The sequence below is a fragment of the Leiobunum rupestre genome, chromosome 8 (assembly GCF_980474605.1).
Source record: "Leiobunum rupestre chromosome 8, qqLeiRupe1.1.hap1, whole genome shotgun sequence".
NCBI classification, from domain to species: domain Eukaryota; kingdom Metazoa; phylum Arthropoda; class Arachnida; order Opiliones; family Sclerosomatidae; genus Leiobunum; species Leiobunum rupestre.
Window position 1 is genome coordinate 17,651,884 of NC_143391.1, and position 26,547 is coordinate 17,678,430.

General features: G+C 37.8%; 1 protein-coding gene across 2 annotated transcripts in view; it reads left to right on the top strand.

Annotated features, from left to right (window-relative positions):
• Positions 1 to 26,547, top strand: part of LOC149932542 (neural cell adhesion molecule 2-like) — a 173,795-nt gene that overhangs the window by 128,053 nt on the left and 19,195 nt on the right. For both annotated transcript variants that reach the window (XM_090156138.1, XM_090156137.1), the window contains exons 6-10: positions 7,199 to 7,489; positions 8,201 to 8,791; positions 8,856 to 8,993; positions 10,233 to 10,260; positions 14,863 to 14,948. In XM_090156138.1, the coding sequence (XP_090012264.1) occupies positions 7,199 to 7,489; positions 8,201 to 8,791; positions 8,856 to 8,993; positions 10,233 to 10,260; positions 14,863 to 14,948 (1,134 nt within the window). The remainder of the gene's footprint in view (positions 1 to 7,198; positions 7,490 to 8,200; positions 8,792 to 8,855; positions 8,994 to 10,232; positions 10,261 to 14,862; positions 14,949 to 26,547) is intronic.

The following is a 26,547-nucleotide window of genomic DNA, read 5'->3' on the forward strand; positions in this document are numbered from 1 at the left end:
CGTTTTAAAACGGTTTCGAAAGATCTAATTGTAAAACTTTGCTGTCGAATGTATTTATCGTATGGCTAATAATACAGTTCACACCGAAAATGTTCAATTTTATCTTTCGAAACTTTTTAAAAACGATTCCAAAGTGTCTAGTGTGAACGCGGCTATATTTTCTGGATGTGCTACGTAATAGTGAACCAAATTAATATTTGGAAAAAAAGAACGCAGTAGATTAGGCCTAATAATGTTGATAGTAGTGCTCGGCATTCGATTAATTTTTATCCATGAATAAAATAAGCTCGGCGATATTTAAATAACCAATAGTTGAATAAAAATTGTAAAATGTTTAAATAATCGAAAGTGAATAAGCCTATTATTTAAATAAAACAAACAATTATTTAAATAAATACCACTTTTATTCAAATAAAGGCTTGGTTGCGTAAAAAACATAATTTAATAAGTTAAAATGATATTCTTTTTACCAACGTTTTTTATATAAATCGGCAAATTTGTGGATAATGAATAAACAATTCCGAGCACTAGTTGATAGTCCTAGAGTCACGTGTTAATTGTTTTGCTTTTGGTGGAATAATGGCGCTATCCAGAAAATTATCGTCGTCTGCTAGTTGTCGCTTCCGTATCAGTGGGCTGGGAAATAAGGATTTTTTTTAAAGTGGACATTTGACCAGTGACCCCCCCCTAGCCTAAAATAAATAAACTGGTCCATGACCAGTGCAGATCGTCTGCTACATTGGAATAGCGTATGTACTTGTACCAAAGATAACTTAAACTCGTACCCTAGATTCGAATACTTAGAGCTTTCCCATTGACGGTTTTGTTACGAAGCGTTTACCCTTTTCCGGCATGTGACCTCAGAAAAATCGGGCTCCATCGGTTGCGGTAAGGCGCAAACCATGGAGCGAATTTTTTTCTGAGTTTCACCGGGAAGGGGGTAAACGCTATCGGCAAGGCGCGAGAGAGTGATTTCAAATCTAGGGTACGAGTTTAAATTATCTTTGCTTGTACTATGTTAACTTTTATCCGTTTTTAGTAGGGTAAATTCAAATTGGAGTGTACAAACTAACTAAACTGCACGTAAAATATCGTTTATAACTAATTAGTATTTTATTGCCTATTTATGAGCTTACAAAAAATGTATATGAAAATTTATTACGTTTAGGAAATATGGTATGAAAACGTTATATTTAAGGACTTGAGTGATAGACTGGCCAAAGGGACTGGCGGACCGGGCGAAGCTTCCAGAAGCTAGAGCTGCCAGACACCCTCTCTCGACTTTTAATGCGGAATCGCGGTTCACTTACAAGCGGGCATTTTTCAAGGCCGCAGCCGCCGTTACCTAGACCTCTAAATCCAAAGACTAATAGTATAACATTTGGAACTACCAATTGCAAAATATTCAAGCAGAGCCACTAAATAAAAATAAAACACCTTGAATTAATTAAGTGGTCTAGTGGACCACTAACCCCCCTCCGATTTAATTAATAAACTGGTCCGGGCAATTTTTAAACTGGTCATTTGCCCACTGCCACCGCCTTATTTCCCACGCTGATCTATACTATTTCATATATCTATGGGTGGTTCAATGAATTTGGTCTATGGGGATTTTGTAGAGCATCCGTGCAAGCTTGAATTTTTCGTATTTCAAGCACTTGTTTTCCACTGAACGAAAAACACATGAATTTATAAAAATTTTGTTTCTATAAAATACGATAGGTCACTTGTAAATGTTTTTTCTACGTCAGTAGTTATTGGAGATTGAGAGCACGCACTGGAGTCGATAAACTCTTTGAAATTTGAAGTCCAGGTGCGAAACTTGCGTGCCAATAAAGTACTAAAAAGCTAAGCTCGTGACTCGGAGAAAAACATTTTATACTTTTAATTTTTTTATTGTTTTATTTTATAGACACACCTTATATAATGATCTTTTGGTCTCGCTCTACCTATTAAAATTGAGACAGAAAAAAACGCGCTCCCAGAAATAAAAAATTATAAGATAATCACCGTATTTTAGTGAACAACTTTTTAACGAGCTAACATGTATCCCCTCCATCAACTTTATGGTTTCGCCTATTTCGAAAATATTTTCAGCTTTTTTTTTTGCTTAATTCGGACCTTATTCTACATTTTCGTGATATTTTTTTCCTCAAATTGAATTAATCAATCACAGTTCGTCTTAACCTATAACTGGGTCATTTTATAATTTTAAGCTTTAACTTTAAACCAACTTTAATAATATTAATATTTTCAAAATTATATATTCGATTGCTTATGTAAAATTGTTATTTTTATTAAGTTAAATTAATTTGCATATTTACACTCCCTTGTTGAGTAATACGGATTATTTCCTAGAAAGCAAGGTCATATTAAGTTAACTTATGGCTTCATAAAATACAAAATAAACATTTTATTTGTAAATTTTCGTTATGTGAAGTTGAATAACTTATTATATATTTATTTACTTAATAAAAGATTTTAGCCATGAAATGACTTGTCTTTCAATTGAAATTAATTTCTATATATTAATTTCCATGGCTGATAATAAATTTAAAATTTATGATTATATTATATAATTGTAAAGAGTTTGTTGTTAAATGAGATATTGGAACTTTCTTTTGCATAGAAGTTGGATAATTCTGTAAAGCATTATTAATCATTCAAAATAAATTTAGAATAATAGCTTTATATAGATCGGTAATTATAAGAAAGCTTTATCTGTAATTAGATCGGTAATTGAAATTGAATAAAATAAAATATTATATAACCAACCATTCAACCAAGCAAGGGGAAAGTCAGTTTAGTAAAATTATATCAAATACATTTTTTATATTATAAAATCTAATTCATAAAATTTAAGTCATTGTTTTTCATGCGATTAAATTGCTGGGAAATTTCGTACAGTGGAAACCCACGTAATTCTTCAAGTTGGTAATTTGCCCATTTTAGTCAGTTTTGGCGATATTTGACTTTAAATCAACATACTTTTTTAAATTAAGACCGACTTGGTTGAAAATTATATTAGTAGTTTGTACTGATCATTTCTGAACTACGTTTTCTGTTGCATTAAGACATTTTAATTACGCATTATTGTGATATTTGAATTTCGTACCAATTGATACAAGCGCCATCTAACTCCCAAAAACTTAAGCTATATTATTTCCAAAGTTAGGTAACTCGAAAAATTCAGTTTGTATAAAAATTAATTTAAATTTAAGTGTTAGCGTTTCGCTACCTTTTTTCCAAACCCACGTAACTCGAAATATTCAGTTTTATCTAAACATTAATTTAAATTCGCGCGTTCGCCTTTCGCTACCTTATTCCGAAAACCAGGTAACTCAAAAATTTCGGTTTTAAAAATTAATTTGAAAAAGGTGTTCGTGTTTTGCTTCCTTATTTCCAAAACCAGGTAACTTGAAAAATTCATTTTCGATAAAATTCTTCTTGGGTTTATTAAGCTATTGTACAATATAAATGAAAATTTGTTCAAGTTTAAATTTAATATTTAAAATATATTTAATAAATTCGGGGAGATTTTGTGATCTTGTTTAGTCTTGCTCAAGTCACACATTTTCTGTAACTTGTCTATTTAAAAACATAAGTTATATTCGAATTTGTGTATTTATAAAAATATTTATGGTATAGTAAGGCTCCAGTTCCACAATAAATTATAAAATAAATCTGTCCTTAAAAAAGTTCAGGGACGTGTTAGCTGATTCAAATTGAATACAAAATGATCAAATAAAATGAATTCTAAAGTCTTTCGCTTCAAAGGTATGCATCTCCCATAATTCATCGTAATTAATTTTAACAGAATATAATTTAATATACCGTTTTGAGAGATGCAGCTAGCTAATCTATAATAATGAAACAGTACCAATGTGATCTAATTTCTAGGAAACATAAACCGTATTATACCACTAAAAATTTTCAAAGTCCATTACTAGTTTACATTCCCTTATTTGTAAAGCCAATTTTCTCCAAGTAAATACTTTTAGAAACTAGCTATAATAATTATAATATTGATGATTCAAGCGAATATTGTGATAGCTTCTTCTAAGAGATATATGATGTACCGCGGCCCTCGCTTATAAGTTCCGATAAAATTTATTCCCTGCGGATAATTAAATTTATGATTATTTTGGAAGTAGGTCCGTCGAGATCTTTTGCTGGAGTATCTCTTTGAAAAGTGACTTTCCTCCGTACATCAGATCGCTTCGAATAACTTTTTCTCATTCGTTTCGTTTAATTTATTCCGGTACAAGTGCTAATTGCAATTTATTCCGTTCTCTTTCTCCCGTTTCGATTACAAACGCGAGTGTTATTCTCGTGCTTCAGAAGTAATTAAAAACGGAACTATCTAGAAAATAATTACATTTCGATTTTCCATTTTTCCTGGACGAGACGATATAGTGGATACAAAACGCTGCGCGTCTACTTGACCCTGTTGCGTGCGTAACTCCCAAACTCTTCTGACCTTTTTTATATACATTTATTATTATACAGTCACCCCTGACTAAAATTACCTATACTCTTTACCCTATATTTGAAGAAATGGTTCGGAGCTATAAAATCCGACTAGAATATTATTTTAAATATCCGACTAAAGCCTTACAAATTACGGGTCGCGTAAGCGTAGATAATTCCCCAAATTCTGAGAAAACAGAATTCTGGGAAATTGCAATAAATTTTCCAACGCTGGCTGGGCCGTTACGTAACTGGGCGCCGATAGCTTTCGACCTGAATTTTGAGGAGGCCGTATAGAGAAGAGAGAACGCAAAAATTGATTGCTCTTTGGAAGTTATCGTTTCGCTACAGGCACTTTTAGCCCCAGAACCCCCGGACCTCGTTTTTTCCTCTCCTTCTTTCCATACTGAACATGGCGGCGAGATATCGATATGATGAAGTTCCATATAAAAAAAGAGTCACCGAGAAAAAAAAAATCGGTTATAACAAGGTTAAAAATGTGCAGGATTATTCGATGGGGGGCTTTATTGGGTTGAGTGGGTTGAATCGACATTTTTGGTATTCCCCTTTTCTTACTCCCAGGAAGGGGTGGCGGAGATGATTTACGTTTCGACTGAAAAAAAGTAATTAAAAAAACGGGAATGTCCTCCTTTTCGATCAATGAGGAAATTATGGCGAAAGCGGTTTCACTTCTCAGTCTTTTTTTTTTTAGATATTTGAGATATATTTTTTTAGACGTAAACGAGTGTATCGTCGTTGTCGAAAGGATCGTAGGCCGTTTCAACTGTAATCGGTTTCGTGCAAATGAAACCGCTCCACCAGGATAAATACGCGCATTCTAAGATCACGTTCGAGATGCTCCATATTTATTATTGATAACTTCATTTCAAATATCGGCTTGAAGTAACTGACCCTACTTTTTAATATTATATTGTTATATTAATACATTATATATAAATTAATCAAATTTCATTTGAGAGATAATTAATATATTTTGAACTTTTTTAATTATCAAAGTTGTGTATGATCGTTTGTTCGTTTCATTCGTCTGTTTGGCTACTGTCAAATTCTAAAATAACGATTTTTTAATTAAAATTATAATATTAAAATTAAAATTATAATATTAAAATTAAAATTATTATATTAAAATTAAAATTATAATATTAAAATTAAAATTATAATATTAAAATTAAAATTATAATATTAAAATTAAAATTATAATATTAAAATTAAAATTATAATATTAAAATTAAAATTATAATACTAAAATTAAAATTATAATACTAAAATTAAAATTATAATATTAAAACTAAAATTATAATATTAAAATTATAATATTAATATAAAAATTATAATTATAATATTAATATAAAAATTATAATTATAATATTAATATAAAAATTATAATTATAATATTAATATTAAATTAAAACTCTTTATTTTCGAATTTTATATTTAACTGCATATTTGCGCTACTTTATCGCTATGACACTAACCAGACCGTAATTTTGACAACGAAGAGAATCGGGTGTAAAGAGTTTCCACTTCCGAATTTTCCTATCACGCAATCACTTCGCGACAGACTATATGGTTAACGGACCCCGTTCAATGCCATACTTATCGATATTACATTACTTATGATAATACTCATTAATATTAGCAAAATTACGCTATTTCATTCCTTATTAGTTAGAAAATAGTTATAGACGACAGACGCGTTAAATGAAGGTAGATTCGCGCGCAATAACAATCTAGGTTTGGGATAAAATAGTCTTTTTCACACCTCAAATCACCGACTCCCACCAGCATGCAAATGAACAGTCGAAAAAAGCAAATGAAAGTCGCGGATGAATACATCAGGGCGCGCGGTCTCATCGGAGATCGCTCATTAGGCGAGAGAAACGTCGGTTGTTGGTCAGAAGCGAGCGTCCGTGTGGATTCTCGGAGCGTGTTTGGTCGGTTTTGCGAGGCCTATTGGGGAAACGAATGTCTCGCTTGTTTTTCTCGTTCTCTTTTGTTTTTCGCCTAAAGATAAATAGTCACTCGCGGCGTTAATTAAAGCTTTTCGTGACACTAGCTTGACGTGATTAATGGACGCGAGCCGTCCCCACCTTCGCCTCTCCTCCGAATCCCCCGCTCGCCTCATCGTCATCCCGATCTTTTAATTTAACCCGGTGGCCTCGACCCTCTACGATGCCCCGGAGAGACGTCCTTATCGACGAATTGGCGCTACGAAGATAGAATTGCTACTAAGACCTCGCGCCAGCTCTGGCCGACAAAGAATCCGGACGAATTTTTGGAATTTTTGTTTCTAAAACCCGCGAACTAATTACGAGCAAAGTTGAATTTGCGGTTTTTCAGCCCCATCCGCGTACGCAACTTCGAACCGACAACGTATTATTGGAGCTTAAAAAGGACAACTCGATGAGTTGTAAAGTTTCGGTAGATGGGGAATCGTCCTTTCCCCGTTTTCCACCCTTCTTTTTAACTCGAAATATTTGTCACAATCAGTTTTTTTTTTCGTCTTTTGCTTCGGTTGTAATTGAAGTGGCTTCCATTTTTATTTATTTCATTCATTTTGTCCATTTATTCAACCACGAGAAATTTGCTAATTCTCTTTTGAGCACGCTTGGTTTTCCAAAAAAATAAAAAAATTAATAATACTAATACTTCGAGAATACTTGGGAAAATTTTCCGGTACTAATGACTTCTTTGTTCTTTGGCGTAGACGTTCCTCAGCTGACTTTACGATTGGGTAGCAAGTTGAACTTGGATTCGATTCAAGAGAATAACGACGTGTATTTCGAGTGTAATATTCGGGCCAATCCCTGGGTCAGCGAGATCGGCTGGAAGTTCGGCCACAAGGAGATCTTGACCAACGTCTCTTACGGGGTCATCGTCAGCAATCAGTCGCTAGTTCTCCAGAAGGTTAATCGAGGTCACAGAGGCTATTATACCTGTACCGGGACCAACTCCGAAGGTCAAGGCGAGAGCAACCGAGTCTTCCTCAGAGTACAATGTAGGTGTCATTTATCATAAGCCTACGATACCGTTAGAAGATTTTTTCCGTTAACGAACGTCGCGATTGGTGAAGAAACGGCGGTAAGAGTCAAATCCGCGTCTTATAGAAGCGCCTTTTTTCGGGAACCAACAATTTCCTTTTCTCAAAGGAAGATATAGCAAACTTTGACTCGGGAAGTTGTAATTAATCATATCGGAAATAAAAAACAGAGCTCAGGCAACTCCTCGGGGACGAGAAGTAAAAAATTAAAACTCTCAGTCAGAAATCGCTATCTCTGTCTTTTCCATTTGCTATAATCCGGATTCTTTCTATCTACGCCATGTTGTGGTTTTTTATGACGCGGAAGCTTAGCCTCGAATGTTTTTTTCAAATGGAATCTATTGTACAAATAATCCTTCTACTCGGTGACATTTCTAAAAGCGGATTTTAACTTTAATTGAATTGTTTCGTATTTTATACTCGTCTCTCGGGATTCGGTGCCACCTAATTAGTTGAAATGACAAGTCCTCGCCAATAAGCGAGTCTATTTTGCCAAATATAACTCCCTCGTGGCTAGCCTTTTTCTTTTCCTCGAAGTCCACTAATTTCTAGTCCTCGTTAATGGAACGACAGATTGTCGTTCCGGATTTTAATCCCATCAAATTATAGCTAAGCCTTTAAATTAAAATGACATTATCTAAATCAAAGGTTTTCTATTTTGAAATTCAGACACGCCAGTTTGTAAAAGCAACCAGAAATTTGTGTACGGTGTCGCGAGGCACGAATCGGTCAAGGTGTATTGCGAAGTAGACGCCGATCCGGAACTGTCCAGTTTTAGGTGGGAATTTAACAATTCGATGGAGTCCATGGACGTAGTGACCACCGAGACGGATGGTCGACAGAGTACCGCGACTTACGTACCTCGTTCGGAGAACGATTACGGGACCCTGTTGTGTTGGGCCAAGAACGCGGTGGGACTTCAACAGGAGCCGTGCGTGTACTCCATCATCCCGGCGGGTCCTCCGGATCCGCCCGAGAACTGCACCTTCAGCAACAAGACGGAAACGTCGCTGGTGTTGGAGTGCGTCGAAGGCTACGATGGCGGCCTTCCTCAATTCTTCGTCATGGAAGTCCACGATTCCGGGCAGCATCGCATCCGGGCCAATGTCTCCACCGACGTCCCCATCCTGTCCGCCATCGGTCTTCCCGCCGGCACTAGTTTCGTCCTGGTCGTCTACTCGGTCAACGTCAAAGGACGCAGCCAGTCCGTCATCCTCCGGGCTTCCACCATGCCGGCGCCTGTCAGAAGAACGCAAGGAGGTAATTCCAATTAACCCTCGAATACGTTCATTGCCCTAAATCTCCTTACGTACCACACATTTAGAAGCGATATGGCAGTTCAATATGAGTCCCATATTACTGGTGTTGATTGGCGTGGTGCTACTCTTGGTCCTTCTGGCCATTCTGATTGTCGCTGTCATGAAGGAGAAACACAGGAGGGGGAAAACTAACGGAGAAACGCGTAAGTTCAACCAAAAGTAAATAGAACGACGTTTAAATTCGCCGATATATTTCCGCCCGCCCTCCGCTATTTTGTGTTCAGACTTCCCTCTTACCTGCTGAAAGCGCTAGGTATATTATTGTCTCATGACAATAAGCGTTGCAATAATGCTTTATTTTATAGTTTGATTCAGAAATAATTACACGTATAATTTATGCTTTTTAAAGTTCTTAAAAGCCGCTTGAATCTCAATATATATTTATTAAAAAAATCTTATTTGTTTTCCATCATTATTTTGATAAAGGAATGTTATTTTTAATATTGAAAGATTTATTTTTCGTAAGCTTTTGTCGAAAAGTAATCGTAATAATATACATGGATGGTTAAGGAATAAGTTTCGAGTCTTTGTCGTTGAAGTAGCAAGATTTTTGTATGAATTAAGAAAGAAAGTAGAATATCATTTATGTTTTACCTTTTTATTTTATTTCTTGTCATCGTATGAAGAACATACACTCTAAAGATATATACCCCCGTTACGTAAGTAAATACATACCGAGGGTTATGTGGGGTATGAAGAACAGTCGAAATCTTACTTAATATAACGGTGTTGTAGCTTCCATGCCCCTCGACCACCTACCCCAAGACAGACATGTATCGCTCGTGGAAATTTAATTTTTTTTATGTCTCGAATGTGTTGCGGATTTTTTAAGAGCGCCCCATCTCACGGCAAGTAGAGGTAGTTTTTAAGGTATAAAAACCAGCACGTGCGATAATAAAAAATGTATTGTAGAAGTTGGCTCGCGCATGACATTTCTATTTTATTTTCGTAAAATAAAGAATTTTCACTTGCCTTTTTTGTATTTGCTGTAAAAGTCGCTGAATGGCGTTGGCCAAAGGTGGTGCCATAGGTATTAGCCTAGCTGATTTTTATTATTTTTTTAATTATTAAAAGCCGCATCACTTTTGAGACACCTTTTTTTTCGAGGTTGATGCGAGTCCTTCTTGGGGTAGGTGGTCTGTGCCTCGACTAACAAGTGTAAGTTCAAAGTATAGTATCGAGGATATATTTATTTATATTTAGGGAGAATGAAGCTATTTCGACAATGTTGGCATTTTCCCTTAAAATAAATAGATTCTTGATAATATCTAAAATTTTGTTCCGCTCAGAAGTCAGACTGACTTGATTTTTTTTGGTTGAAATCGCAAAATTTATAGTTATTAAATTACCAAGATACTTATTCAAACTTCACATTTTTACAGCGGAACCCTTAACGTACGACAATCTAAAGTAAGTGCCATTTTAATTTCGTTGTAACTCGCCCAAAATATTCCATAAAACGACTAATTAATTTAAGTGATTCAAAAGGGCCGTATATATTTAACACACTCTAGCCTCAATTTTCATCTTGTCATATATTAGAATATTACTATAATAAAACCCAGTACTCCTATTCAAATCTATCTAGATAATTTAGACATTTAGTACCTCGTTGGAAGTTTACTCTTTACCAAATCTGTCTTCCTAATTATATATGTAGAGATTGTTATGGTTACGAATTTTAATTCGAGATATATATAAATATATATAATCGTCAATCAGCGTTGAATTTTACGAAATTGGGTAAATAGTGCGAATATTATTTCATAAGTTTGGGAAATATGGAACTTGGGGGCGTTTTAAAACTTTGGTTTCATTATCGTCATTACTGAAGAGAGCGGCGAGCTATACCGTCGAAGATCGGCTGAAATATAATAGCACTCTATCCCTATTATAGAGTCTAGAGAAGGATCTAGTTCTCGGCTTTCGAATTTCGCGGAGATAGCTAGCGTATACATCGTGGCCGAGGCTTACCGAGTTCCTAAGGATAAAGCTCCCCAGAGACGCTCTCGAGTTGGTACGGAGCGAAAACTCTAGATACATTTGGTTATATAGTTCTTAAAAGTAGTTCGAAAACTTAACGTTTGAAGTCTAATTCCACCTCGCGCCGTACTTAAATTCCTGCGAGCCGAAAGAGCAGCGGTATCTTGTTTCCAGCCACCCTATTTCTAACTTCGCTATTCCGCCCACTCGTTCTGACCCGCCTTCGAAAGTCACGTATTTTTATAATTGGCATAAATCGATACCGCCTCCGCTTAATTCTTTCTCGAAAACCGAAAAAACCTTTCTTTCCTTTTCTCGAACGTTATTTTAAGCTTCTTTAACCGGCTTGTCCGCGTGCTAGTTTGGCCGGGAAAAAATAAAATACCGTTGCCTGGTGGGTGGCTTCACTCTGAGCAGTGGTGTTCGACGTGTTGAACACTTCTACAGGCGGATGATCTATTTTTGACCTACTGTATTTAAATTATACAAATAAGCTAATTATGGTAATATTCAAAAACCAACGGGACAAAAATAAATAAAAATAATCGAAACCTATTGGGGCTTAACTTATGATTTATTTTTAAGTTTTACCGAGAATCATTACAGTTAGCATCAAATGTAACTTTTTGTTCTAAGGGTACATAAATTTAAATTTGGTCCCCCTCCTTTAATAGCCTGCCTAACCCAAAACTCCTGGCTCCGCCACTGACAAGGAGACATCCCGAGTTTTTAGCAAACTCAGGGGCTGAGTAGACCTTCATGTACCTTGAAAGCTCAAATGGAAAAGTTTCAATGGCCATTTATTTTTCCAAAAATGTTTTTCCCAACTCAAATTTAAACTTTATCTACGTAAAATAAGCATGGATTGTATTTAATTGATGTAACCCAATATTATCGATAGTATCGATTTTACCCAATTGTTTTGCCAAAATTAAATTTTTCAATACAATCTGTGATTTTCCCATGCTATTTTACGTAGATAATGTTTAAATTTGAGTTGTGAAGAACATTTTTGGTTTCCATGGCAAAACTAATGGCCATTGAAACTTGTGCCTTTAGGAGCTTTCAAGGTACATAAAGGTCTACTTAACCCCCGAGTTTGAAAAAATTCGGGGAGAAGCACCTCGGAATGTCTCTTTGTGCGTGTTGTTCAGGATTTTGGGGTGGTGGAGTGGTTAGCACTTTCGCCTCGCAGCAAGAGGAGCTGGGTTCGATCCCAGCTTGTGGCACTGGGTGAAAACTCGGAAATACTCCTTCCGCGTTGAGTTCGCAAGTTCTCTCCCCGCTGGTTTAAGGGGTTCCCCCCGAGCTCTTCGGTTTCCCCTTCCGTAAAAACTTGTAGAGGTTAACGGTAATAGTAAGTGTAGGGAGCTGTTGGCTCGCGTGGCATGAAGGGCTTGCCACCACCCTCCTACGCAATGTAACCCGGCCACCTGAATTAAAGGCTTTAAAAGTCGCTCGATGACTTAGGCCTAAGGTGGTGCCTTGGGTATTAGCCTAGCTATTTATTATTATTTATTATTATCCTTTCATTTGTTTATTGGTACAAAATTTTAGTTTTATTTTGTTACTTTTCTCACTTATTTTTTAAAGACCTAAATGAAAATGATAAAATTAGCAAAGTGTGTTGAACACTCACTACTAAAAAATGAGTTAAAGATCTCTAGAGCCCTATACTTTTGTAAGCGAAATGAGCAGATATGCGAGCGCGTGAGCTTGAATTTTTCAAAATAAGCACGAGCGACTTGCGAGCTCAGAATAATTCTTTTTCTAATGTCCAAAACTGTTTGTGAATACTCTATAGTAAATCTTACAGTTGAAATTGTTAATTTGCAGGAGATCGTATAATCTTTAGAATATAAATTATCTCAAAAGCTATTTTTAGGAATTCAACGGCAGTTCTCAATTGCGAAGCTGTATTTTCCATCTTTGCGCAGTGGCTACGTTATTCTGTGTGTTTCGCTTCCTCGAAAGTGGTCTAAAAACGTTCTTAGTATTAAAAGCCCCGCTCCCGAACAAAGGACTCTTCGTTTTTAAAACATGTTTTCGTTTGAGTTGTACCTTTCCAGCAGCGTCACTTTCCTGCGAGACCGAAAGCTCTATTCCGGAGAAAACGTTGAGTGCGCTCTCTTTTTAAGTTTCGCAACGCTTGTATACGCGCCTTCGCGGTATCGAGCCGAGGGACGTATTAAGAGAAAAAGCTTTTCGCGATAGGCCTAAAAATATATATCTTTCAAAATCTCATTTTTCATCGCCGCTACTTTTATTATATTTCTAAACCCTGGGCGCTCTTCGCGATATTTCTCTGCCATGAAAATCGCGCCTACTACTCTGACGCGGAAAAGCGGAGTTAATTTATTAGTCTCAACCCTCCGTTCTTTTTTTGTTTCTCTTCTTTCTCCGAAATCCCGATTCGGTTTTTATATTTGGGGGACCAAAATGTAGTCCACTAAGCAATTCGTTAGACTAGGATTAATGTAAGCTTGGCCAAATTTATCTATATCTTATTCTAGTTGTTTCCTCGCAATAAACATTATCCGGTCTAACTTTAAAAGCTTAGCCCTAAAACCACCTAACCGGAGACAAAAATGAAATATGATGAATCTTAATTCCGTTAGCGCGATTTTGTTTTGTTCAATCTGAATATGACGAAAAATAATCCCTATATTTTCCTTGGGTACGGTATAAAAATAAGGTTAATTCCATTACTGTGGTAGTTACTTATTACGGGTTTAAAATATGAAGGAACTCACTGACCTAAGTCTCTTTAAAGGATACGGCCCATTAAACAAGGATCTCGGGGATGTAAGCGGCTCCTCCGAGATCGGATTGAACTTTAAGCCAACCGCCCGCGTCCCTGTCTTTAGTTTATAGGCTTAAACTGCGTTTGGAAGGGTAGCGTGGGGTGGTTCACCGCGCATTCCTGTCAGAAGTTTCTAAAGTATATTGGATCCGTCTTTAGAGACTCGGCAGTCGAAGCCAAGCCTTTTTTTAAAATTGTTTACGAAATGTTATATCGTGTCCTGTTCCTTGACTAGTATTATCTTAGATTTATCCCGGGTTCGAATAGCGTTACTACTTAACTTTATAGATATTTTGATACGGGGACATCTGGTGTGCTGACTGCCATTTGATACGTCTTCTATTACGTATTAAATTTGATTAATATATTCAGTTCGCAACGTTGTAGCAATCTGAAATATACCGTTTTAACAAAACCAATTTTGTACTCGAAAAATAGAAGCCCTTCTTAAGTCCAATTTTTTCCTCCTAAACGGGCTTTTATTTTGGCATAAAATGAAAAGAGTTAGAAGGGGAGATTGGGATGAATTTAGAATCTAGCGGTATCGGAAATGGAGGCCTCATTTATATTGATTTGCGTTTTCCGGAGGATTTAGATTTCCATGCTCAGATTGGATTCCGAATTCTTAACTTCTTCCCCAAAAAAATCAATTTCACGTAGTATACTCGTTTATGGGCGGGGGGTGCGATAGCCCCGATAGACCTCGCAATGAACGGGGGGTGGAGGGGGCTGTAAAGAGAGAGAGACTCTTCTTGCCTCAATTGAATTTGGCTGGAGCTATTATGCGTAACATGATGGATGGACCCTCCCATATCGGCTAGCTCTTTGGCCGGAGTGCCGGGTAAAAAAAAAGAATATCCTTAAAATAAAACTAATCCTATCGTAGCGCTTTAAACCTATATAAATAGTGGAATTTTTTAGTTAGTGGATGAGACCGAGTCGATTTTAGTTTCTTTTCCTCTAAAATACACGATCTTTTCGATCAATGTAACTTTGTAGATTTTGGAGAGCGTATCGTAAAGTTCAACGATAGAAAAAGAGATCAAAGCCAAGAGAGGTTTATTTCGAAATACGGTACCTAAATTGACACACCGCGTATACGGTGCAGATGGTTCGCTAGTTTCATAACGTTTCGGTTTCTTTTCGATGCGCCACCACTCTCGAAAGCGAACGTATGCTCGTATTTGAAATTTAAATTTCTTTCCATTTGTTTTGATTCTGTCCAGGAAGCAATCGAGTATGCCGAAAGATGCCATGGACAAGATATTCACGTATACCATGCAGGAGGAGAAGTGCCCGGATATCATTCCCGGTATGTTGCAATTTGGATTATCATATATTTCCTATTTCGTATTATCATATATTTTTATATAGCTTTATTATTACGCTGAAATTTAAGTTCGAGAAAGTATTGGCGTTTAACCATAAGTAACGTAATAACCATAAGTATGACAAATAACGAGATTTACAACCAAACTTATTTTCATAGTTATTACGTAATCAAGATGTTTTCTCAGCACAGAGCCCTCTAGTGTCTAAAATATGTGAGACTTCCGCTAAGCCAAAATATCTTGTTTCCGATAGATAGGCGGAATATTAGGCTAAAATGAAAAAAAACGAAACAATTAATATAGAGTGTTGTCGTCTGATACGATTTTGAAAACTTGTAACGTCACAGTTGTAGTGTTAATAGTGGTCGCCATGACAGTTACCGTTTTTTATCAATAGGCAAATTACAATGGTGACGTTGCAGGGTTTCAGACGACAACACTCTATATGGACGACCCCTTAATTTAACATAACATTTTAAAACCTTAGTGCAGATTAGCTGTTCATAGACATCAGCACGCGGCCGAAATAAAAAAATTATCACTTCAAAATCATTTTGTTGGGACTCGAATGCGCTATTTTTTCGTTACCAAGGCGATTATCTGATTTAATTTTTTAACAGGTTTAGTAAAGTTTATTTTCACTTAGTTCCTAAAAGAAAGAAATAATCGCCATGGTAACGAAAAAATAGCGCGTTCGCGTCCCAACAAAACGATTTTGTAATGAGCGCGTGAATATTTTATTCATTCGTAAAAACTTACTTTCGCCGAGAAAGATTTTTTTTATTTCGGCGCGTGCCGATGTCTATGAATGAAACCGCTAACTTACGTTAAAGTATTAAAATTGTATGTTAAAGCTAGGAGCAACAAACACAAGGAGAACGCAGCTAGCCTTTAAACACGCTAACGAAGGGTTGTGTACGAATTTCATTGGACGAGCGTCACGAGCCTTTACGCTGAACGTTTTACGGGCGGGGGGAAGACAATTTCCGAATTTTCCCCTTCCGACGGCAGCAGGCGCTAAAGCGTCTAGCCAATGAAAAACGTACACAAGAAAATCCACGACTTTTGACGGGTTGCGTTCTCCTTGTGTGGGGTGTTGTGTTTGTTTTTCCTAGGTAAGGGGTCTTCCATAGTTGATTTCTTAAAATAAAAAGTGGTCTTGCCCAACTTGTTAAAATGCTGCTCTTACGTCACAGCTTTATTAGTGTATTCTTCGCACGAGCGATTTGCACGCGCGCTAGAAAAAGCTATATTCATCTGGCGAGTGTAGCGCGCGCTCGTAGCCTTGTAAAAGTAAGAGACTGTGACGTAAGACATTTAAACAAGACGGCCACGTTACTTTATAATAAGATCTATCGTTTCGTAACTTCGAAATGGTGGCCTAAATCGGAAATATGGCATAGAACATTTCCGTCTTAAAATAATCTGTAGAACCCGTAGACGCTCGGTCCTACCACCATCTAGGGAACGTCACTAATTTAGATTAAATAATAATAAGTTTTTATTTATGTTTCACATACTTGGGCCAGTTACCTATCTTTCGCGTAATAAATATTTACTGAGAAATATTTTGAAAATGATCACACATTTTTGTTGAATTCCCAACTAAATCATTAGGCCTAAGCGTATTTTTCTCGCCAGTTTTATGTATGACGTCAATGTCACGTAAATACACACCTAACCATCAGTAATTAACCATTTCAGTTTAGGTAAAGTGACGTAGTGGCCAACGCGTGAAGTTTCTAATCTGCTTTATTTTGGTAAAGACGATTTGGCAAACGAACATCCAGCAGTTTGAGCCAGACTTGCAAATAGTGAGAAATTGAGAAATAATTGAAAGAACGGAATATAAAAATTAGATGTTATATATAAAATATATTTATAATAATCATATAAATAGTTCTCATTTAAATTTGGGGTCCTGGTGATCTATTTAGAAATGCCGCGGCAATAGAGCCCCGGAACTATACCCCTATTTATAAGTCGAGGTTCTCGCGTTGACCGCTACGCGGCTCTATATAAATTGAAAAAGTTAATTATTTCGATTAACAGACACACTTATTGAACGTAATTATAGATTTATACCATTACGTCAAACCTCAATTTTATCAGCTTTGTAGTCGACAAACATTTCCCGCGTTGAATCTAAGGTCGTAAATTTATAAAGCAAAACTTACCAATAAATAATGTAGTCTTTGAAGCCCTCTGAAAGCATTTTCCAATAGCGTCGATCGTTGGGAAATATTTCCGCCGTAATTGTGGCTGGCAAATAGCGCGAATGGCGGATTTGCCCATTATGAAAAGGTGCCTCAATCGCTTTCAAATAGGAATTTTCGCTTCCAGCCAGAGAGAGAGAGAAAGCCTATATCTCTCTTTCTGGGTTCTCCTTTTTTGCTTCCGCAGATTTGATCTCGGTCGGGCGGTCGGTCGGGCGGTCTCTCTTTAGTACGCAATATCCATTTTTCAATATTTGAACATAAAGGCGTCGCTGTTTGCTTTTCAGACGCTTACGGTGGCGATTTTTACTTCCAGCAGATCCGCAAAGGCGGTTACGAGGCTAAAGGAAAGCCGGCCGAGGGTGGGACAAATAGTAAGAAACGTTCCTTCTGAGGGTGGTGGGGGGGGGGCAAGGTGCGGGGGAGCGTTGGAGCGAAGGCATTTTTGCCGAATATGTATATTCTATGCAGAAGCAAGCTCTTCCGGAAAACTTGCCTAAAGGGGGGTAGTTTTTATTTCTTATATATCGCAGCGTCCCTAATATACGGAGGGGGAGAGGGAAGCGGTGTAGTGAAGGGAAAACCGCCGTTTTGGGGTCTACTTTTCTTTTTGCTTTTTGCTCTTTTGGGCCGCCCAACTCCGGATATTGCTTTTGACTTCCTGAGCGCGTCGGAAACGTAATACGCACCCCAGTTTCTCTCTTTCTCCGCACTCTAACGTCTTCAGATAGCGTCGACACTCGTTTTTGTTTCTCCGTGTGACTCTTTGCCATCCCGCTACGCCAAAAATACGAGCCTCTCATTCTTCCAACACTCTCCTCCTCGAACCGAATGACGTTACGAGTACGACTAATCAGACCTAACGATAGTTATTCTAACGCTCCTCTTCCCCCGAGTTATTATAGTAGTTAGTAACAGGGGTTTCACCCATTACCGAAATATAATGTCCAAGAACTTAATTCGGCGACTTCAACGCGCCGGTATGTCCGGTAGATCCATCAAAAGCGCCACGTGCTGGGGCGGATAACAAGCGTATTTTGGGAAGTCCACGGCGAAACAATGGTACTTCCCGCGGTGACCCTCTCGCGTTGCCCCGCATTGGCACCCAAATTTGGCGCGTAGACTCCAGCTGTTTGTCCGCCAGGTACGGTCATGGGGATCCCCCGCTCCAATCACGCCTTCTCATTACGCGACCCCGAAAAATGATTCATCTTTACGGGGTGGAAAAGAGTCGGGCTTTCTCGCGAGTCGAGCTTTCGCGAATGCCATTTCCGGTCTGATTCCCCCGTCGATTAAGTCCCTGAGACAAGGACTCTACCTTTTCGGCGCTAAGCCTCGAGACTATGGAGCGCTATGGCGGCTTCTATTGACTGCCGTAATGACGATGATTGCTCTCGCCAACTCTATTCGCGTTGATAAATTTTTGAATATTTGGCGGATAATGTTATTGTCCTTTCTGGCCAACGCCTTTGCTTTTCCAAATTGTCGCCATTGAACGTGACTCACGTATTTCCCCTCCTTGTTCGTTGCCGGATTAGCTAGCAATTATTTTCGAAATGATTGCGTTTTCTCAGCCCCCTCCAAACTCCTCTAGAAAGCGATTTGCTTGAATAACTTTCTTCCGTGTCGCCCGTAATGACGAATGGTGTTTGTAGGGGGGATAGAAGTAAATATACTTCGTTATTGTATACTTAAAAAGAAATTATCGTATTTTTCACGTCGCCAAATAGTAATTGTCGTTGTATTTTGTAACGTAAACGGTTTTTAAACACGCACTGGTTATTCCCATTATTTCTTCGTCAACGTTAGAACTTTATTTAGAATAGTGTTTAAAACTTGACTCTAAGAGTAATTATGTTTTACATAAAACTTTCCTATACTTTATACATATGTAACGCAATCACACGTAAGTATGCCTCTGTATAACATTTACCTTGTTTCACACGAAACGTACGGGGACCGAAAAGTGGAAAATTCTAATAATCCTCGCGTTATTTCATATCTTACTGGTCAACGAAACAAAATCTCGTGATCTGGGGCCACTAAGTAGATTGATTGTTAAATTTGGTTATAGGGTTTAGCTTTTTTATCCCTTTTCATAATGGACTAATCTACTTATTCGCTAATTTTATCATCCTTATTGATTGTTAAAGCTAGCAATTCCGCGCATTTTACAAATAAGCTTCAGTAACATCCGTTTCCCATCTATAAAGTTGGTGACGCGTTTTTCGTCACGGAGTTGGAAGTGACGTAATTTACGTCATACCCCGTGAACAAGGTTTCATTATCGAAAATACTTTTATGGCATACTTACGAGTGATTATGTTATATGATTTAAAGCAAGTGGCGGCTCCTATCTAGTTGCATTCGCTCGCACTAGAGGTCATTAGTGTATTAATAAAAACAAGTTGAATAAGCATCAAAATCTAATGTAAAAGGTGTGGCCAATTGGGAGCTTCTCGCGTTGATTGGCTTTTCAGAATTACGTGATTATTATCATATTAAAAACGTGGTTTCGGGAAGCCGATAGATCGCCGACAACTCGCCTTTGTTTTATGTCCCCGGAAGGTGCTGCCACCTAGGAGCAACAAACACAAGGAGAACGCAGCTAGCCTTTAAACATGCTAACGCAGTGTTGTGTACAAATTTAATTGGACGAGCCTTTACGCCGAACGTTTTACGGAAAGGGGGAAGACAATTTCTGAATTTTCCTCTTCCAACAGCAGCAGAGACTAATGGGTCTAACCAATGAAAACTGTACGACCTTTGGCGGGTTGCGTTATAATTGGGTGGGTTTCTGTGTTTGTTGCTCCTAGCTGCCACCTAGAAGCGCTTTTAGAAGCACTTTTTTTTAACTTTATTTGATAGAGTCGCCATTTGCTTTAAACCGGGTTCAAAATTCGTTAGGCCTAAACAATCCGTACGCTTGTTGCAAAACGCTGGATTTATCTTGGAAGGAAACGTACGTAAGTCGTTGTATATCCGGTAAAATGTGAAATGAGAATGGTATAGAATCTCTAGCAGTGTTAGATTTTATTTATTGGCGGCGCTGTTCAGCGGAAAAGTGGGACGAAAGGAATTTCTGTGACTCGAATTTCGATCGTCTTCGGGCAAAGCGACGGACGGACGTACGACTCGTTTCGGGGTGACGCAAAAATGATGCGATGGAAATAGGACTCGAGGTAGGCGTCCGGGGAGTCGCCGGTGCGCGACGAAACCTCGGTAATATATGGACGCGATCTTTGACCGCAAAATTCCCGGGAAACTTTCGGGCGTGAAATGCTTCTCCGGGATCACTCCTCTCTCCTCGCTTTCCATCTTTCGCTCATTCCACTCTCGCCCGAGTCGAGGCCGAGGCTTAGAACGCGGAAGAAAACGCAGATTTCACCTCATTCCAGGGTGATCCAGAGTGTCGTACGAGTCCTGGTCTAGCGTAGAGCGGAGCTTCCGGCTGGAGGAAGTATAAGACGCCGTTTTGAAAAGCCATCCACGTCCTCCGACCAGTTTTCCTCCGAATTTGTCGCGCGCTCTCCATAAATATTAAACACCATTCCCTTTGGTAATGCTGGTGGGGAGCGCGCGAGGCCGTGGAAAGATTTCTTTAGGCGAGCCGGCCGTATGTAGCGACAAGAGTGTAAACCGCTTCAATGACAACGACTAGCTAGAATAGAGGTTAACGGCGCGCGTCACCAAAGGGCCCCATGAATACGCTTTCCCTTCCGAACTCCCCCTTTCTTTATTAACTGATAGTTCGACGACGGCTCAAACGTGGCAAACCGCACCCCTTCGGAACGCTTCGCTCGAATTGGCCGATTCAGTTCCCCATCAGCACCTCCATTGTCCGCTTTCCGGCAAAATATTTTTCCTCGGGTGTATGAAAAAAGAAACAATCGATTTTTGAGGTTCTCACTCTCTTCGCGTTCCGGGGGATTACGCGAGTGGTATATTAATAGTGTTTTGTCTCCGGGTTTTTTACGTTATCTTTCGCGTCTCGAGAAATGTATTTGGCTGGATCCCCCCCCCCCCCTTCTCGCGAAATTCTTGTCAACTTGGTTGATAATGGATTTGATAATATTAAAGATAGTCTTGCCTCGGCTTTGTCGGGGATTACATTTTAGAACGTGACTTATATAATCTTTGCCGATTTTGCCTTCTTCGTCTCCCGCCGCGTCGAAGGGACAATTTCTCCCCCCCCCCCGGAAATTGACGCCTCTAAGACGACTTTATTCTATAGTGTAAAAATGACACTTTCCGAAATGATATTGGATAAAGAGAACGTTATTGGAATATCTTTCCGGGACAAATTTCAATTAATTTGCTTTTTCCTAGAAAGCGTAGCGATTTATTTTCTAGAAACAAGAATTTCTAGAAATAAGGCTACGACCGAGTTTAATGTAAGCGAAATCACGAAAATATTCTTTGCGCATCACACGGGGGGGGGGGGAGAAAGAGAGCGAAAAGGATCATCACGGTGGACGAAGTACATCCCAAATGCCTCTTAAAATCAGTGGTGGGCACTATTTTTAGCTGTAAAATTTTAGCTTCTTTCTTTACGATTATTTGAGCTGTTAAATTTTAGCTCCACCCTTTACGAATTGGTTTGGTGTAAAATTTTAGCTCGTCTTTTTACGATTTTTTTTACTGTAAAATTTTAGCTCCTCTCTTTACCATATTTTTAGCTGTTAAATTTTAGCTCCTCTCTTTACGATATTTTTAGCTGTTAAATTTTAGCTCCTATTTTCGTTTTTTTTTATTTTTTGCTCCACCCTTTACGATTTTGTTTGAGCTGTAAAATTTTAGCTCCTCTCTTTTCGATTTTTGAGCTGTAAAATTTTAGCTCCTATTTTTACGATTTGTTTTAGCTGTAAAATTTTAGCTCCTCTCTTTACTATTTTTAGCTGTAAAATTTTAGCTCCTATTTTCTTTCTTTTTTGTTTTTTCAATTTTTTGCTCCACCCTTTACGATTTTTTTTTGAGCTGTTAAATTTTAGTTCATCTCTTTTCGATTGTTTTGAGCTGTTAAATTTTAGCTCATCTATTTTCGATTTTTTTAAGCTGTTAAATTTTAGCTCATCTCTTTTAGATTTTTTTGAGCTGTTAAATTTTAGCTCATCTCTTTTCGATTTTTTTGAGCGGTTAAATTTGAGCTCCTACTTTCTTTTTTGTTTTTTTTTTTTAATTTTTTGCTCCACCTTTTACGAATTTTTTGAGCTGTTAAATTTTAGCTCATCTCTTTTCGAGTTTTTTGAGCTGTTAAATTTTAGCTCATCTCTTTTCGATTTTTTTGAGCTGTTAAATTTTAGCTCATCTCTTTTCGATTTTTTTGAGCTGTTAAATTTTAGCTCATCTCTTTTCGATTTTTTTTGAGCTGTTAAATTTTAGCTCATCTCTTTTCGATTTTTTTGAGCTGTTAAATTTTAGCTCATCTCTTTTCGATTTTTTTGAGCTGTTAAATTTTAGCTCATCTCTTTTCGATTTTTTTGAGCGGTTAAATTTGAGCTCCTACTTTCTTTTTTGTTTTTTTTTTTAATTTTTTGCTCCACCTTTTACGAATTTTTTGAGCTGTTAAATTTTAGCTCATCTCTTTTCGAGTTTTTTGAGCTGTTAAATTTTAGCTCATCTCTTTTCGATTTTTTTGAGCTGTAAAATTTTAGCTCATCTCTTTTCGATTTTTTTGAGCTGTTAAATTTTAGCTCATCTCTTTTCGAGTTTTTTGAGCTGTAAAATTTTAGCTCATCTCTTTTCGATTTTTTTGAGCTGTTAAATTTTAGCTCATCTCTTTTCGAGTTTTTTGAGCTGTTAAATTTTAGCTCATCTCTTTTCGATTTTTTTGAGCTGTTAAATTTTAGCTCATCTCTTTTCGATTTTTTTGAGCTGTTAAATTTTAGCTCATCTCTTTTCGACTTTTTTGAGCTGTTAAATTTTAGCTCATCTCTTTTCGATTTTTTTGAGCTGTAAAATTTTAGCTCGTTTCATTTCGCTCTTTTTAAGCAGCGCGATTTTCGCTCTCACATCGGTCTTTAAAAAGATCTTTTAGCACTCAAAATGAGAGTTTAAAATTTGCTAAAAGTGAACCTCCTTTTTACGATTACAATTTACAAAATAATTCATTCAACTTTTACCAAAAACCCGAGTACACGCGAGAAGTCAGTTACGTTTTTTTAATTCATCGAATTTGAAATTAAATTACAAGCTTAGCCGGGAAGGGGGGGGGGGTAAAACACGCTAATTCGGCTACTCTTTCGCCTCCTGTCGTCAACTAAACAAACTCGACACCGCGCTGGTCTATACTTCCTGAACATTAAAAAAAAAGCTCTTACGGGCAACACGTCGCCTGTTTGGAAACTTCTCCGCAACTCTTTAAATCCTAGTTTCAGGCCCTCTTTCCTTTATTTGGCTGAAAACCCGTCTTTAAAGCGACCTCTTTTGTTCCAAGGCGACGGACAAAATCTAGCCGCCACTTTTATTATTATTATTCATGAAGCCCTTCGCGAAACGCGCGCTCCGAAACTCGCGCAAACTTTCTGGTTCGCGATATTTTTCGGGGCACAAGTTTGACACGCCGAAGGGGGTGGGGGGCTTCTTCGCTTCCGTACTAATGAGAAAGCCGGGTATCCCGCTGTTTTAAGCGAAGGGAAATAATTACCATGGGAGTCGACCCGCTGCGGATAGATTAAGAAGTTTTTTCTTAGTCCGCTTCTAGTACACGTATACGAAACCCGTGTCCTAACTCCTCGTACTTTTTTCTTTGCCTCACCCATCACAATTCTTCCCCAACAGTCTTTTTTTTTTACTTTTATATATTTATAAGGCGCTTAATTTTTATCATGGAACCCAAAAAACTTCATTAGTATAAAACTAGGCGTCTTAGTAAGCGAGGAGGGGGTCCTCTAAGATCCCAAAAAAATCACAGGGCGAACTTTGATTAATTCATTTAAAGAGAGGCGAGAAGAAAGAACGGAGAAGATTTTACGGCTTAATTTATGAAAAGGGCTTAGACCCCTCCTAGACACCCTTTTTCCATCGTTAATCTTTAGTTATGTCTATTTATTAAAAATAAATAAATCAGCCATTCTTTTAGCGGGACTAAGCTGTATGGAAATGAGGCCTAGCCAATCGGCTTTGACGTTTATCCGTGATTTTCTTACGGTATTGTCTTTTAGTAGTCTAAAATTTACCATTTTTTTATTATATTCCCGTAATACCAGTCAATTTAAAAGTTTTAGTAGAGGGATATTTGTTTTTAAATTTCGGATACTTTTAACTCGTCAATATATAAAAAACACGCTTTTTATAAATCTTTCACCTTTAGTCAAATCCCGGCGGTATTTCGGGCCGTAAAAACGTGGTACAAAGTTTGGGGGAAATATTTTTCGGGGTTTCAGATTCCCAGCTTTTATCTCTTTAAGCCCGCTCGCGTTTCTTTGGCTTTTTTTGTTGGGCGAATCGAAGTTGGCTCGTTGGCGCTTCTTACTCGCGCTTTGTTTTCTAGCCATTCCTCAATAAAGCGTATCTCTTAAAACTTTTTCCCTTCGGTGCCGAAGAGCCGGAGCTTTTTGCCGGCCCTTCCATCTTTTACGAGATTTGTTTCGGGAGAAGACACCTGATGGAACTCGTTCTCGGGAGCCACCGAATTATTGAGAGTCACTGAGCGAATCTTCCTTTATGATCGGTTAAGCCCGGAACCGAGAAGATAAACTTTGCCGAACGTTAACCCTCTTTTTTAGAGTTGTGATATTTTGAAACCTCTCGCTCGGTACGCGATGGTAGACATGCGAGTAATCAATATCGAGGTTAAAAACGGCGCTAAATCCTCTAATCTATTATTCCTTTATTTTATTATATACTTTATAATTTTTAATTTTTAATATTTAGTTTTGATTGTAAAAACAACGCTGTCAGATTACGAATATCATTTAAAGGGCCATATACACTCGATTGAATTTCGGGAAAAGGTCTCGAAAAATGCCAAAATTTTGATAGGTCAAATCAAGAAAGGGGAGTAGCTAGCTGAAATTCGGACAGACTTTTTTAAATGATTCTGTGGCACTTTAACATAAAACTAACGAGGAAAGTACCCGAGGTGTTTATTGCCGATTTTGTTCAAAATCGGGCGTAATGTAGACCTATATGAGATATTAAATTTCCCAAAAGGAGACGTTGCACTACCCATTCGATTTGCCATGACAACTGAAAATGTTTTTGACCACTTATAACAAAAAATCTCCATTTAAGAAAGCATGTGATTTTCTACGAATTTTTTTAAAAACTTTGAAAATCACGAAATGGTTAATTTGGACATTTAGGTACATTTCATCAAGTTTGGGAAAATTGGAAATTTTTGGGGTAAAATTGTAAGAATTTTTGGGTAAAATAAGGAAAAAATCTGATTTTTGTTTTAAGTGGTCAAAACCATTTTCGGTTGCCATGGCAAATCGAATGCGTAGTGCAACGTCTCCTTTTGGGAAATTTCATATCTCCTATAGGTCTACAATACGCCCTACTTTGAACCAAATCGGCAATAAACACCTCGGGTACTCTCCTTGTTAGTTCAATGATAATGAGAGTAAAATCCTTTTACCAGAGTAGACTTTATCATTTCAATATAGTCATTAACCCTAAATATAAAATTATAAATAAATAAATTCTTGGTTTTAATAAGTTGAACGTATTTGAAAGATATTTTACGTGGCAAAAAGTATCTTGTCATTCGTAGGTGGAAATATTTTCCGGTAACAAAGTAGCTTTTATAAAATTTCAAAACGCGGCAATTTTTCAAATGACGTTGAACGAAGAGAGATGCAGTTTTTTAACGGAGCAATTTGAACTCTTCCAACTGGTGCGGGTATTTTTATTGTCCGGATTTTCGGTGAGGCGAGCTAGAGGTCCCGAAAGTGGCTTTCCGCGAAATTGTTCCTTTTCTATTTTCTATTTCGGTGTTGCTTTCACGCCGGGGAAAGACACTTAAGCGGGAAAGTTTTCGGTGGTGTCTTATTTTTGCGCCAGTAGAGAATATCTCTCCTCCACTGTATCTAGGAGGCCTCCACCGTATCTAGCCTCGTGGAAAGCTACGCTATAAGGAAGGTTGTCTTCGTCCTTCGAGATCAATTCTCGGTTTTCAACGACTCCCCTGATGGCATTAAAAGCGGCCATAGACAATCTCTTTCGATACCCCGACCCCTCCGCTCGTTTTGCGAGGAGCCAAGCCGTCCGAGGGTGGGGCGGACCTCTGGTCATTTTTCAAGAACACACCTTCGCCAGGCGAGGGGGGGGGGGCGCCTGGGAAGAGCTTGTCAAAAACCGCTTTCCCCACCACTACCTATACGATATATTTTTTGTATTTACCCCTTTTTATATCGCTGTT